This window comes from Pteropus vampyrus, unplaced genomic scaffold (genome assembly GCF_000151845.1).
Source record: "Pteropus vampyrus isolate Shadow unplaced genomic scaffold, Pvam_2.0 Scaffold2, whole genome shotgun sequence".
Classification (NCBI taxonomy): domain Eukaryota; kingdom Metazoa; phylum Chordata; class Mammalia; order Chiroptera; family Pteropodidae; genus Pteropus; species Pteropus vampyrus.
In genome coordinates this window covers 4,886,676-4,903,131 of record NW_011888783.1, presented here as the reverse complement: position 1 = coordinate 4,903,131, position 16,456 = coordinate 4,886,676, and the positions used below count along the sequence as shown (strand labels likewise).

General features: G+C 31.4%; 1 protein-coding gene across 4 annotated transcripts in view; it reads right to left on the bottom strand.

The window, feature by feature from the left end:
• COL5A2 (collagen type V alpha 2 chain) overlaps positions 1-16,456 on the bottom strand; it is a 134,125-nt gene that overhangs the window by 55,349 nt on the left and 62,320 nt on the right. For all 4 annotated transcript variants that reach the window (XM_011356273.2, XM_011356281.2, XM_011356290.2 and 1 more), the window contains 5 exons: positions 12,338-12,562; positions 9,608-9,621; positions 5,530-5,562; positions 4,361-4,393; positions 2,827-2,880 (listed from right to left, as the gene is read on the bottom strand). In XM_011356273.2, coding sequence (XP_011354575.1) covers positions 2,827-2,880; positions 4,361-4,393; positions 5,530-5,562; positions 9,608-9,621; positions 12,338-12,562 — 359 coding nt within the window. The remainder of the gene's footprint in view (positions 1-2,826; positions 2,881-4,360; positions 4,394-5,529; positions 5,563-9,607; positions 9,622-12,337; positions 12,563-16,456) is intronic.

Sequence of the window (16,456 nt, the reverse complement as noted above, 5' to 3'; positions counted from 1 at the left end):
GACGTACTCTTATACAGAGTGAGATTAAAATTAATACAAACTTGTGAAAATTATCCAAAATTAAGTGAATGTAATAAGCAAGATTATAAGTGAAAATAGAAAAATATTATAATACATGAGCATTTTTACTGATCAATATTTAAATCAAAAATTGTAATCTCAGAATCCATTAAAAATATCTATTTTCATATTTTCAAGTGAGCTGAATCACATACATTTTATATTAAGGTTAATGTTCTATATAGAATCATTCCCTCCCATCCCCCAGGATACTCTTTAGTATCTCAGGAAGCAGTCTACAATAAAAAATACTAGCATAGTGCCACTAGGTGGCGACCTTTAAACATCCACAAGTAGGAATAATAATGACCCAGCATCATCAAGAACTTTATTCACTGCTGGTTAGTTAGAATCACACACATACAAATTACAAAACATTAGAGTTGGTAAGAACTGGTATATTTCCCATTTTACAGTAGAGAAAAAAGACCTATAGAGGTTAAGTGTCATGTGCAATTAGAACTCAGCACACCATTGACTGTCCTGATAGGTTGCTAGTTTGTTGTCTCTGTTAAGTTACCAGGACAATACACTTAAAATTAAGGACATGTGATGAGAGATAGTCATGATGATCACTGACTAGTAAATAAAGCTTCTCGAGAGTATCTCTATAGTAGTAGTTCTCAATCCTGTGCCATTTTGCTCCCAAGAGACATTCGACAACAGCAAGAGACATTTTTAGTTGTCACAATTGTATGAGGAAGGGGGGCCAGGTGTTGCTACTGGCAACTAGTAGATAGAAATTAGGAATGCCACCAAACATCCTACAATGAATAAGGAATTATCTGCCTCCAAATATTAATAGTATCGAGATTCAGAAACTGCTTTACATATTGTGAACCTTCTGTAATGTTTGATGGTAATGAAACTAGGGAGAGAAAAATGGTATCTGAGATCGCAGTACCACCCTATATTGTACCAGCCATAGCTTTGGTCCAGTTAAGCAGTTCCTGTAAGTCTTGGGACCTAAAGCAGAATATTCTACCTATGGGTATTCTGTGACATGCCAATATCTTGAAATCAGCCATGGTGGGAGTATTTACAGCAGGGAAATCAGCAAAAGCTACAGGCACATTTTTTTTCAATGAGTCAGTTGTTAATCATTTATCATCATACCACTGCTTGCTAGGATTAAGAAAGAAACAGATTTCCTACTTGGGTATCTGCCAGGATTTCTTGCTTAATTCCAGATAAATAACTACTCCTCACTCTTTTTACACACACACACACACACACACACACACGCACACACAATTTGCTGAATGTTTCAGACCTTATCAAGATAGGAAATGGAGCACATCACATACTAAGTCCAGAAAAGGAGAGGTAAGGAGAGCGGGGAGAGAGAAGAGAGATATGAGTAAGGAATAGATTCATTGAGTCCTAACAAAGAATTCTGGACATCTAACCACTATTTTCATAACAGCTTCCACCTAGACTCAGAAATCAGTGTAATTAATTATTCTGGGCACAACACATTGATGTACAATGTTTCCTGCATGGCCACCTACCCTCCTACCTTCCTCTACCTGTCTCTGTCATTCTAGACCCTGGACAGACATCTGGAGAGCTACCAAAAATGTTTAAGCTACAAACACTGGCGAGACACCCAAGTAGAACAGCAATGAAAAATGGAGCATAGATAATCAGAACACAATCCTGCTACCCACCTATATGGCTGTGCCCCACTTCCTTAGGACTCTGTCATTTACCTGCATGCCTGCAAATACCACCCATAACACCAGCTCCAGTCTGGAAAAAGTACTGGCTTTACGCTAACTTGATGAAATGTGTAGAAGCATAAAATAGCATCAAAGATAAACTAGTGGCAAGAGTACCTAACAACGTGATCTAAAATGTTTTTTCCTCATTTATATATTCAAGATTGTTTGTTTCTTCCTTGCTCTTCTATCTCATTTAGATATAGATAAGTACATATTTGGAAGGCTAAAAGTCCATAGAGTTAAATTTTAATACGTATCAGACAGAAAATTAAATTTTAGGCAAATTTTAATGATTAAGACATAAGATGATAGTAATACACAAATTAACCCCATTATTTAATATATGAAAGACATTAATTTTTGAGGATGAGATACAAAAAAGAAAAACTATTGCTACTCTAGGACTTGATAATAAGAAAAAGCAATTCGGTACATATTGTACAATATTCTCATGTTTTATCTCAAGAGTGATTATTTAAATTTCAAGGTGCTTCCTTTGTTCTGGTAATGGATTTGTCGATTTTTAAAATTACTACTTTGACAGTTCTACAGCAGCTATTCAATGAAAAAGGTAGAGTGTTACTTGGGAAATAAATTCATTATACAACCACTTGAAATAAAATTTTGTCCTCTAATAATTTCTTTTTCCTTTATCCAATATGGTTATTCTTGTAGCAACCACGGATCACAAAACTTGGGTGTTTATCTCAACAGAACATTCTTGGCATTGTTTACTCATGAGTTACAACTTCTGAAAACAACATGAGGTATTCATTATACTCAGATTCTACTTTATTTTAATTTGACCTCATAGATGAAAAAGAAGTATCTAAGAAGATTGGTAATTCTTAGGATGTGATAATTTCCTCTGAATCAGAAGACACACACAATCGCTGCATGATCTGAATTCTAGGTCACATTTAAGAGAGATGAAAGAAAAACAGAGCCACCAGCTCTTTGCTACATCCAGAGAACATGGTATAGACAGGCTAATTCAGTACACAATACAAATCACAAAAAAAGTGCTCCCCTATCAACTTACAGGTTTCCCCTTTGGGCCTCTCTCTCCTCTTGGTCCTTGTGATCCTGGAGGTCCCTAAAACAGAAATAATGGTTATGCCTGCAAAACACATACACTTCAGATTTTTGTTTGAAAGGTTTGCTTTATATAAAAAAAATTAGGAAATGGAAATCTCACTCTTCTTTTTGAATTCAGTTCAGTTTAAGACTATAGAATACAAAGTCATGTGGATATAAAAGCTCTGAATGCACAGAAACACTGCTTATTTTAGTAGTGAAGCTTAAAGGCCTGTAAAGAATTCAATGTTACATTATAGCACTGTGGAGCCCAATCAGTTGAATATATTAGTTTGAACAGTAGTGGCAAATTCGTAAGGATCATTTTTGCTATCTCATCTCAGACAAGCCTTTGCCACTAGAGTATGGGCACGAAAACTTAGAGTTCGCATTTTGAGAACTACACAGATATGCAAACCCCAAATTACCAATTATGTGAGGGAATGTATGAGTTCATATTGGCACATGATACCCCAAACTATTCTCACAGTTCAAGTTGCCCATGAAAGCAATAGAAAGAAGAGCCTCTTATTCTAGTACTACTTTATGTACCTTCAATAATCTTTTTTTTTACTTGATTTAGATTGTTGCATCATCTCCATTGTATATTTAAAAACCCACTTAGAATTTTCTGAATGCTAATTGCAGTTATTTCTCCCTTGAAATAACAAATGATTATTGTATTTCAAAAGTAGTTTTATTGTACTGATATCTTAAATTAGCTTTTTTCTTTTTTCTGGAAAATTGCAGTTGCTAGGAGAATTTTATTTTTCCTCAAAAGAGTTTCAGTCGAGTTATGAAAACTGGATTGTGTATTTACTCAGTCCAACATACAGTATTGTTTAAAAGCAAAAGTTTCAGAAGGACTGGAGCAGGTCTGCTAAAGTATACTTGTATTTTTCTTATGTTGGTTTAATATATTTTAAAATCTACAGGAATTGTGCTTGTGTGTGTGTGTGTGTGTGTGTGTGTGCTACCTATCTAGTTACTCATGAATGCTACTGCTAAGCCAAACATGAAATCAGTAGTCTTGTATGCTAAACTGGAAATATGCTATTTCTGATGTATGATTTCTCAAAGTCAACTGCTATATGATAATTTCATTAACAGATGAATTAACAGTTTGTTTCATTACACAGATAAAAGTAATCTACCCTTAATCATTGTCAAGAGACAAGTATGCCCTAATTTCAATGAGTAAGGTTAATCTAAAATTAGCAGTGTAATACTAGCTTGTTTTGCTTTTCAAATAATCACTAGTAACACTAACACTTGAGGAATAATAGGGTTCGTTAATTTCAAAATTAAATGATCTCCTATATGTCATTCATTGCTGCAAAAGAATACCTAAACTTGAGATGTATCAAGACAAAATACTTCAAGAAACCAAGCACCATTGTTTTACATTTTACGGTCTTTTCATGAGTATGATACTTGTAAAAATTTTCAGTATGTTAAAGAACTTAGGAGTACCATGAATGTTGGAGGGAACTACTTACTGCTGGTCCTGGACGACCACGTATGCCTGTTACCTAAACAACAAACAAAATAATCTGTAAAGATAAAGTTCCTAAAGAGTTTTAGGAAAGTCAAGGGTCAAACAAATATGAATAAAAAGAAAATCCCCAGTGAATTTAAAAAAAAAAAAAATGGATGCTGTCAATTGATGCCCATTTGCTCCTTGCCTTATGAGTTAAGACATTATATAACTGAAACTCTAATACAGGGAGGCAGTAGTGGTATAGCCATTAAAAGCACCGATGCTGGAGCCAAGAGGCCAGGGTTTAGATCCACACTCTATCCCTTACCAGTTGTATGACCTTGGACTAATTACTTATTGTCTCTGTGCTTAGATTCCTCTTCTGTAAAATGGTGACGATAACCATGAAATTACCTCCCTCACAGAGTTGTTGTGAAGATAAACCAATATTTAGTAAGCACTTAAAACAGAACGTAATACATAGTAAGTACATATAAGTATTTTTACATGAAAGAAAATAAATACGAATGATTTTCTTTTTATGTAATCTTTGTTAAAAACAAGCCAGTTTAAAGGCAAAGCAAAATTGCAAACACTGCCAAATAAATCAACATGCATACATTTTTTGAGAGAGTGATAACTCCTTTAAAATCTAAAAGAGTAGTGTTAACGAACTTAATCTTATATAATATATACTTTTTGATCACCTACAAAACTAAATAACTTGTAAGAACTCTTATACTACGTGGAATCTCAGGATAACGCCATAACGTATTTCCCAAAGCGTGGAACATTAAATAATGCCTTTCTCTTTGGATTACATGGCTATTTACACTATACACCTGAACTATCACTTTATATTCACATGCAATGTATTTAATTTTGTAAAACTCTGATTTTCACCTATAATGAGACTAGAGACTATAAAAGTTAGAAATATTGTATTAAATAAACATTTAATTTTGTATTAAATAAATAATCTGTTAATTCAAAATTGTATTAAGTAAACATTAAATTTATAATATACATATTGAATTAAAGAAAGAATTAATCAATTTTGCTTTGCTTGTTTTATACTAAAAATGTGGTTATAAAATAATGAATTTCCCTTTTTGAAAGTATATATATAAGTAATAATATATAACTATATATATATTTAGATATACGTATGTATATATATATAGTTACAACAGGCACTAATCCTGGTTCTCCTTTTTGTCCGTAGAAAGTAAAAAAAAATTCAATTAGCAAACTATAATGGCTTTTGGAGCATGAACACGTTATACTAGAATATTCTATATAAACACTAGGAATTTCTATGTGAGAAATATTTTTTAAATTGAGAAAAGAAACTTAATCAATTTTAGAATATTTAGTCAGACATTATTCATGAAAAAAATACTCATCTGAAAGACACAAAAAGAAAATAAATACAATGCGTAAAATGTGTGAAGTTGTTTTGCTTGTTTTTACAGCAGTCAAACCCAGAAATGTCTATGATGAAAAGATGTAAAGTCAAAGTGCCATAGGCAAAACTACCCAAAGACTAAAAAGACAAAAGAATATTCAGAGATTTGAATACATTTGAATTTTCACACTCATGTTAAATACCACTTAGTTTTTAGTAACTTATCAAATGCTGTGCCTGAAACACTTGCCACTCTTTTTTAAAACTCATGTAAGAATCTGAGAAACAAGAGATAAGTTTGCTTGTCTTACAAAAAAGAACATGATAACATTAGTCAGATAATTCTCAATATCTGAGGAAGATCTAGAAAAAATATTAAGTGAATAGAAAAATAAAAAATAACACAAAAAACAATCATAAAGTAAATAAAATCAGGCAGTTTAATTAGCTGATGTAGCACAGATAACAGATGTAGATGAAATTTCTTTTGGTACTTAGAACTTTAAATTCTCAAAAATTATATTCTCATACCATGATGTCAAGTACATAGATTAAATAATATTGAAGGAATTGTACCTTTATATATCTTTATTTCATCATATATTTATTTGTATTATTTATTTCAGGATTTGTCTTCCAACAGATTATGATCTCCCCAAGGTCATGATCATGTCTACTTTATATCCTTGGTTTGACAAACGAAAGTTCTCAAATTCTTCTTGAATATTTTCATTAATATATTATGAAATAATGCTTTTTATTAGGCAATTACAGATTGCCTAATAAATACATTAAAGATTTTATCTAAAATGTAAAAGAAGCAAGGGTAATGAGTTTTATTTTATTTAGTTTTTCCTTTCACATACATTCTTTGATCTGATTGTAAAAATAATATGAGTTCATAATAGAGGAAATATACAGAAGAAACTAAATATCATACTCAACACCCAGGAGACAACCACTGTTAACAGTGGGTATTCTTAGTTTTTCATCATGAATTTGGTTTACCTAATCAGTACCTTAGTATTTTACTCTTAGATTTTGTTTTCATTTTGTAATTTAAAATAACATTATAATGAATATCTTTGTTTATAAATGTTTGGGTGGCATCTCTAATTAATCCTGATGCTATATTTCTAGAATTTAAAGTTGTATTTTTAAGATATTTAATCTAGATTACCAAATTGTACTCCTGAAAGGCACAATCTAATTACATTCTCTCAATAGTATCTCACACCTGAAAATATTTTGTGAAGTGAAATTTTAAAATTATTTTAGAATCTTAATAGTCTTAATGACGGACTTAATGGCAGAACAATACCATGATTATACTTGCTGATTCTAAGGCTAAGGTAGCTAATACCCCAGAAGTCAGGAATAAATTGAGAATTCAGAACTGGGAAATAGCTCCACAGAAGCAGGAGGGAGGAGCTCTATATGAGCAAGTTCAAGGTACAACATAGGAGACTAAAAGACAACATACGAAAAGACTAGGGGAAGAAGGGATCAGCACAGATGGGCAGCAAAGCACAACAGATTTATTTCTGCATTTCCACATCTGCTAACTTAGACTGCGCCTTTCTATTTTTAACATAATGTGAAAGTAATAAAACTTTGGGTATTCTTAGTTGGTTTGGGTATTCTAAGAAAACTCTTAGAACTATAAGAGCTTTCTTTGAAATACTGAAAGAATTTGAATTGTTTAGCGAGGGTATATAAATCTGTGTTCGATAAGAAAAGGACTTTATGAGAATGATGCTGAAAAATAAATGTCGCTTTCTGGAACAAGTCTAGAAAAACAAGTAAAAAGGGAGAAGAAATTATTTCAGTCAAAATGAGAAAACTAGAATATACTGCTAAAAATGATTGTGAAATCTCCATCCTGAGACCAACAAGGAAAATGCATGCTTTGCTCTTTGTATTTAGGAGAACGGAACCTGCTGATTGCTTTCTTAGCCAGATTATAGGCTTTTTGATATCTTATTATGAGTTATCTCTCCACAATATTTGACATGAGAAAAATATTCTATTCTCAGGGTCTGATAATAAATTTGTCTAATGATTCTATGATATTTACTATTTTGGAAATAAGCCACAGATGTAAATATTTACTGACTTTATTAATATGGACTTTGAATAGTTAATTTATGTGGAATGATGACTTATCTAAAGTTTAAATTTGATTTTCATATCCATTCAAATACTCAAATTCAGATAAGAATTACAGTTTAATTTTACATCTTGTCTGTTACTCGTCATCTAATGCTATGTGGACATGCCTTAGGACTTTTATAGGATGCTGTTACCATAAAGACAGTCAAACACTGTTTTTCCCAACATCATATCATCTGTATCATTTGCCTCATATGGGGTTATAACAAAGGCTCGATAATTATTTGGGGATTAACTTGAATGAATAAGTTATAAATAAAAATTAATATTGATATAAACCAAGCACAAATGCATTTTTATAGCAGCACTCTGCTCTTGTATTTCTGATGGCAAGAATCATGAAAATAGAGGCACGTAACTAAAATGTGCTAAGGTGGCAACTGCTTTGAGTGTTTCCTTCTCCCAGCTGTCCCACATTGCCCTTGAAAAAAAGGCAGTAGACTAAATGATATAGCCTACAGTTGTCCTTTAATAAGTTGGGTGATTATTAAATGAATTAAACTGATTATTTCAGGGCAGTTCTCACTGTTAGTTCTTTTTTTATTTCACAGATTAGATAGGTAGATGATAGATAGATGATAGATAGATTGTTTGAGGCCTATACTCAAACTTTTAAGTTTCTATTTTTCTAGCTTTCATATATAAATTAAATATGAACTAGTATTTGTAGTCCTTCTCCTTTGATATATGTTTAAATAGAAATAGCTCCACTGATAATCATTCCAATCAAGACAAATTCATGGTATTGCCCTCAGGACCAAAAAGTGTAAAAGTGGCCGGGACATCTCTTTGATAGCACCACTTTCATTTACCATGATGGTATAGCATTGCTTTATCCGATTATCTGATTATCACTCTACTGATTTTCCAATGTATGCAAAAGTAAAGACAATTTAAATTCATTGGTAATCTATTTAATAATTGCCATGAAATCTGGATTCCCTATTTCCATTCCTGATTCCTGTGCCCAACCCATCTGGATAAGACTGAAACAAATAGTCATATTTTTCAACTTGACCAGAAAACTGAGAACACATCCAAGGGAATTGAACTCTCTTCATTTAGTGGGATTACCTATGTCCAGATGACAAGTGGCTAAACTGGCCAGTGTACTAGAGTCATGGCTGTATTACACCATTTTCCTCTTGAGTGTAAGGCTTGTCTCTGGGATTAGATTTTTGGCTCCTTGAATGTGTGAGGAAGGGGAGCAGAGAGGAAGTGATGTGTGTTTGGTAAAATGATCAATTAACTCTTTTAATTGAATCTTTACTTTCTAACTAATGGAAGAGGGACTACAAGCCCAAGGAAGTAGAACTAACACCTTCCTTTCTCTCCTTCCTTCTTTCCTTCAATTAAACATTTATTACACTTCTAATATATGTAAAGTATATACTCAGCTCTGTGATAAATGTAAATAATTCAAAGGTTAATATGACACAGTTCAATCCCTAATGGATTCATAACCTTCTGGAAAAAAACATCTATAAACAAAGATTAACAAAGTGAATAAAATAGAGGCATCTGTGATCTATAAGCAAAGTAACTGAATTGTGCTCATATATTTATATTTTAGGGTACTTTCTACCTTACAAAAGGTTTTGAACACTTCAAAGCACAGTCCTATGTAGACAATACTAGAATAAAAGTGACATTTATAAAAATAAAACTATTCAAAGTAAAACTTACCTTTCTTCCTCTACCTACAAAAAGAAAAGAATAAATATGTTATTTTATACAGAAACAGTTTTTGAGAATCTCCTAAATATTTATTTTAATAATAGAATTTTTATGGAGTCAGAATTTAACTTAAACAGCTTTCCCTAACACCAGTAAGCAGGACTCAAAAGTTGTTTTGAATCAATATATCTATAGAGACAAAATATTACATGCCTTTTGAAAATTCTGACATTTAAATATTTTTCACATCATTTATATAGCATTTAAAATCATTAAAGTATAAAATTAACAATGAAGATTATAATGTTATTTTTAATTAATACTCTTTTTGTGTTTTATACTTTTCAGGAAGACCATTCATATGGTTAATAAACCAAAATATATTAAAGGTATACAATTATGCAGTGAAAAACCTCCTATCTTATCCCCTTTCCTTTATTTCCCACATTTCACGCCCCCATAGAAGGCCACTGTTATTGATTTTCCCATAATTTGTCTTTCCAACCAGTACATAATAGAATATTCCATTAGTCATCATTTGAGTTAGCAGTGTTTTAAAGTTCTTTTTCAGATAGATTTTAAACATTTCGTGTTGTTTATCCTTAGCCACTTTATCCTATCAGTTGCTATTATAAATGAGGTATTTTTTTATTCCCATCACTTATTCTATGAAGTAATTGCATAAAATAAATCTATTAGTTTATTTTACATTGCCTTGTCTTACTAAAATCTTTTATTTTTGTAGTATTTTTTTACTCCATTCCACAATTATATTTTCTGCAAATTGATCGTTTTACCTCCTCTTTTCTAATTTCTAAACCTCTAATTTCTTTTTCTTGTCTAATTGTTTTTTTCAGGTACAGTCAATAATGTTAAATTGTTGTGATAATGAATAATTATGTTCTATCTCTGAGTTTGGAAAAACATTTCTATTATTAAATATTCTTTTTCTCTAGTTTTCCAAAATACTTTTTTTGCCTTGAAGTTTAATAACTTTACTAAGATAAGTCTCTTTATTGATTCTTCTGAGTCAACTTTTTCAGAAACTTGCTTCTCGTTTTTAATATTGAAATTGAAGTTTCATGTTCTTTAGAAACGTTTTCTTGTAATATATCTATATGTGATATATCGCTACTTTTTCTTTGAGGATTCTTCTTCGGGGCCATCTTTTACCTGTCTTCTATATATTTATTATTTCCTTTCAAATCCTTTTTAATTTTTTTTCTTTTCTCATTACTATTTTCTATGTTCCTCATTGTATTTTCTGTGGTATCAATTCTCCTTATGTTCTTTCCTATTTCATCTTCAGTTCCCTATGATTTTGGTTTTCCTCCTACTTCTTTCCTCATCATTATTTTTTTATTTGTATTTATAATTTATGGCTTTCTTCTCAGAGGCAATTGCTTTATTAAGTTTTATTTGGTTATGGTGACATGGTCAAAATTTTTTACCTGTTCTGTGGTAATACCTTTATCAGTATATGCTTCATCACATAAATTAGCTAAACTCTACTACTTTCTTTCTTATAGTAGCTTTGTATCAATGTTGTTGTCAACTCTTATTATTATTTGTCTTGGAATGAATTTGGTGTTCCAAAGCCAGCATTTTGCAGAAGGTTGTGTATTTTGTTCTGGTTTTGTTTTTTTTTTTGTTTTTTTTATATCTGCCACCATTATCCCAACATAGTATTCACTTATGAAGTATTTTTTTTATATCTGCCACCATTATCCCAACATAGTATTCACTTATGAAGTATTCATTCCTTGGAGCTTCTTTGCAGATTGTATCTGCTTCAGGTAGCCCTTAGGTGTCATATTTTTAATTCTTTCCATTATATTATCCTTATTAAATTGCTAAAAATTGTGTTTAGGTGTTCATTCAAGGCACATTGTTACTAATGAATGATATGCAAGAAGAAAATGTTAAATTACTGTCTAATATTTCCATGAAATACTGTTGAATATGTCATCATATTTGTTAACTGCAGTGGAATTTGGGGGAAAAAATAATGCCTTGACACTGTCTTCACAATGATTCAAGTCTCTATTCATTACTGCTGAAACAAGTAACCTAAAAATTTAATATTAACCTTACATTGTTCATTAAAACACATATAAATTTGTTTCTCATATATGTATCTTATATGTACTCAAATCCATAGTATATGTTAAACACATTTTTAACAAAAAAAAATTTTAAACCCAGTAATTTATGTTATTGTTTTCTCTAGGAAATCTATTTCATTCTCCTATCTTTCTTAGTCAACATTAAAAGCATTCTGCATTTATGAGCTAATGTTAATAGATGATGCTGTGACATTAAATTACATCAGAAATAATTATTCCATTTCCAAAGGGAAGATAAATGTGTTTTCTAGATCTCCTCTTAGAACATCAATGAACTTCATAAAAAACCAACAAATATCTTAGAGGTATCCAGCATGGATAGAGTAACAAATGACCATCTTAAGTGATACAAGGAATTCTCGAATTAGACAGAACCATTCAAAATTCAGCCAAAAATGGCCCTGGTTTTTAAAAATACAGGAAATCATTGTCTCCTTCTGACTAATGTTAACCTTCTGACTAATCTTCTGGGTGAGCAAAATCATTAACCCCAAAGACCATTGAACAGTGGCTTAATTATTCTCTTGAGTTGCTGAATTCTTAGAGCAAAAACCACTGCAACTATAAAGATGAGTCACTGGATCAATTCTGAGCTGGACCTAAGGATTCTTACCAAAATTGGTATTGCCACCGCCAGTTGTATGTGGACAGACAGGACAGCATTCACCAGGGGGAGTTATAGGGTCGGCACATTCGAGCACATCCTGGCACTGTATCTTGTCACAAAGAATGGCTCCATTGTCACAGACACAGATCTGGCAAGGGGCAGGTTTCCAAATGTCCCTGTTTAAGTACATCTGACCATTCTGAGTGCAGGCTATTTCTTCACCATATCCTTCTAGAATAAGAAGAAAAAGAAGGAAAAAAAAAAGGTTAGTAATCTGAAATTTCAGAATCTGGGAAATATTTAAGGTGAGTCATCTTGTGGGTTCCAAAAAAACTCTGGGTTAAGCAGTAACTTCCCAAGGACACACTTCATTTAGTATTTACATACAAAGCAATATGTAATTCACAAAAAGTGATTATGATACTTAAATCCTAGTACGATAGGGGAAGGAAAAAATAGTGATTCAAAGTAGGTATAAATAACCAAACAGGAGAAATAAAAATAAGCCATGTGAAAAGGGGAAGAAAAATATATAGTTCTAAAGAGAATACAACAAAAATTAACAAAGTGAATAAAATAGAGGCATCTGTAATCTATAAGCAAAGTAACTGAATTTTTGAAATTGAAATTGAAAACAATTTCAATGTTTGGGGAACGCCATTGTGACTTTCAACTCACAAGAAAATTTAATATATCTCACAACAACAAACGATGCTATATATTCATGTACTATGAAGAAAAATGTTTTTAAAAATTTAAAAAAATTTTTTAAATTTATCAAAATTAGTTTTATCAAAATTAGTTTTAAACATAAGGTAAAAAATTAGTTTTAAACATAAGTTAAAAAAAGAATAACAGCGTACCATTTTGTGGAATGGATTTACATTAGACATCCTAAACTAAAAGTGCTTACTACACTGTAAAGAAAATACAAAGCTAAACGGTCAATGAATTAATTATCTCTGCATCAAAATTAATTTTGGAAAGCCATGACCAAAACAATATGGCAAGCTATTATATAATATCAGCCAAACATTTTTCTCTATTAAGATAAAAATTTAATGCATATTTTTAAAATAAATATACATATATTATAGCAATTCTATTATACATTTACAACAAAATCAATACATATATTACATCTTTAACTTTGTGATTTTTAGGAAACCAAAGTAGAATATTTTAAAACATAATGTAGATCATATTAACCTTGCCTAATTCCTTCAAGAGCTTCCCAACTACTTAAATTCAAAACCCCTTTTAAAGTCCAAAGGCCTCCCTTGCATAACTTGATCCCTTTGTCTGGCACTGCTTTCCCTTCACTTATCTCAGGTTCCCATCACTTGCTATTGTGGCTAGTTTAATTATCACCTGTCCCCACAAGACTCTGACTGCCCTATAAAAGCAGGCTTCCTTTACTCAATCGATATACTTCACAAAACTCTTTAAATAACTCATTTATTCATCTATCCGTTCATTCATATTTTATTATGAAACAGTTCCTAAAATGTGAACAAATAGGCAAAACTCACTGCCCTCATAAAATTTATGAAATCAGTACAATTTATTTATTCTTATTTATTTTCTTATTTCCTCCACAAGACAGTGAACTCCACAGGTAAGGACAATGTGTCTTGTTCATCACAATATTTCTAAAGCTTGACGCCATACTTTTCATGGAGCCAACATTCAGCAAATACTTGTTCAATGGATGGATATGAATGAGTGAATAAGTGAACCTAAATTATTGTTCACTGACTTAACTGCACCAGCATTAACTTTATACTCAATAAAAAATAAAACTAAAAACTTTAAAAATGCATTTAATATTAATCTATGAAAGAAATTATTTGTCAATAAATATACTTAACTGATAATACAGAACTACAGAAGAAAATGATTTCAGTTTAGAATAAAGACATTAACCCAAATATCCACCTTCCTAGCTTTAGAAAGCTTTTCTTGGATAACATTCTTCTCACTGCTCTATGGAATACTTTCACATATTTATTTAGTCTTTCATCACAGATATTCATCACAAATGGAAAATAGCTTTCAGAGCATGACACCACATCCTGGTGTTTGTGCTATTCATAAGAAGAGCACGAAGGTTCTAATCTGATTCATCTTCATTAAAAGATGTTTATCATATGATACATAGCTAACCAATAAAATAACTCTGGCTTTGTATACAATATACAGCTCCGTATAGTGCATTATAGGCATTTTTAAACCAAGAAGAAACTAAATCTCCTGCTTTAATATGCTTTTCTTCAGGACTATATTGGAAAAAAAAAAAAAAGAAAGAAAGAAAAGAAATTTATACATCAAATAAGCAGAACACTTTTAGATGAAAAATCACTTTGAAACAATGTAGTTTCATGATGAAACACAACCTATATAGAAATGAACACAGTCCATTGAACAATTCCATTAAATAAATAAATTCAGAATAACTTTTTTCATTAAGTTTTATGATTGAGAAAGAAATATCCAGTCACAAGCACTAAATACCACTGCTGAAAATCAGATATGCCATAAATTCAAGCTTGCTTGTCCCTTCGCATACCCCGGCAGACAAAAGTGTTCACATGGATTTACTGAGGTTTAAGTGAGTATATGCCTAGCACTGCATGGGCAAAATATTAGATGTATATGTGTTCTGTTCTCAAAAATATATATTATCATTGTGAAGTAGATTTAAATTGTACCAATGAAATTATAAGGTATGTGGAAATTGAGAATAAGACAACAAACAATAAACAAAATGACATGCAACAATGTTATTGATTAAATATGATTAAAATGTGAAAGAGATTCTTCAGGGGTGAGTTATACTGTTCCCTGCAGCTCCTTTGAGATTGGAATAAAAAGACACATTCTCTCCAACTTGTGTTAACTCATAGAAGGTCAGCTTCATTCTGAAAGTTTGACTTCAATCCCAGGGGCAGAGAAGTGTGCCACTGTTTTACTTTCTTTAAATTACAATGTTCAAAGTTAGTTTTATACTCTGAGTCATCACTAGTCCTTTTTCCCCTGAAAATTTATAATTAAATTTAAGACGATGTTAGTTAGAATGCTTTTAAATGGCAAGGAGATGAAAAACCGCATTCACTGCTAAACCCTGCCTTCTCTTCCCCAACACAAGAATCCATGCACATCACAGAGGGCGCAAAAACTCAGTGAACTCTCATTGTTCACATTTGAATGAAAGACACGTACAAAGAAACACTGAGTAGAAAACTCAGGGTGTCCAGCAGTTCTCAAGTTCGTACGTGGTAGTTGTGTACCTTATAATTAGGTTGTCCCTACTGTTTTTTACATAAATGTTTATTTAAATAAAAAGAAAAATAAAATAGAAAGCAAAATTGCAGCCAATTTGCAGTAAAGTTGTCATGACATAATTATTTTATGAATGACAATATTATAAAAAATTACTAAACAGGATTTTTCATATGGCATTCTGAGAGGTTCAATACTGTCCTCCTGAATCCTCCACCTATCATAAAACTAACCCAACCTGACATTTACCTTACATCTAAGGCTTAGAACTTAAAAAATTATTGATCTTAAAGTATGTAAGTAAACAAATATTTTTTATAAAATCTGAAAAAGAATTTGAAAACTACAATATTGTCACACTTGTATTTTTGCTATTTATGTTTCTTTAATGAGGACTAATTAATGAATATAATTAATTAATGTAAAATTAATGAGGACTGGTAGATATCTGATAGTACTGCCATTATTTTGTAATCTTCAGTGTTGGAATCTTTCAATGGTATAACCTTCAATGTAAATTTTTCAAAATTTTTATCTTCCAAGCTACAGAATTTTTTTCACCCTTACCAAATGTTTTAACAAATTGAACCAATCTATTGTGAAGTCATTACCACAGACATCTTGGCACTGATATCTTAGAGAAAAGAGATATAGTTTATCTGACCACATTTTATTTGAGAGTAACTCAGTTCTCCTGTATTTCTCATATATCCTCATATATTTGTCTTTTCATAAAGGTTATGCACTTTTAAATTTAGTTGTGAGAATTCAGTTCATAATCACTAGATGGCAGACCAAATCCATCATCTTATTATAATAGACAATTAGAAACCCAGTCATCAG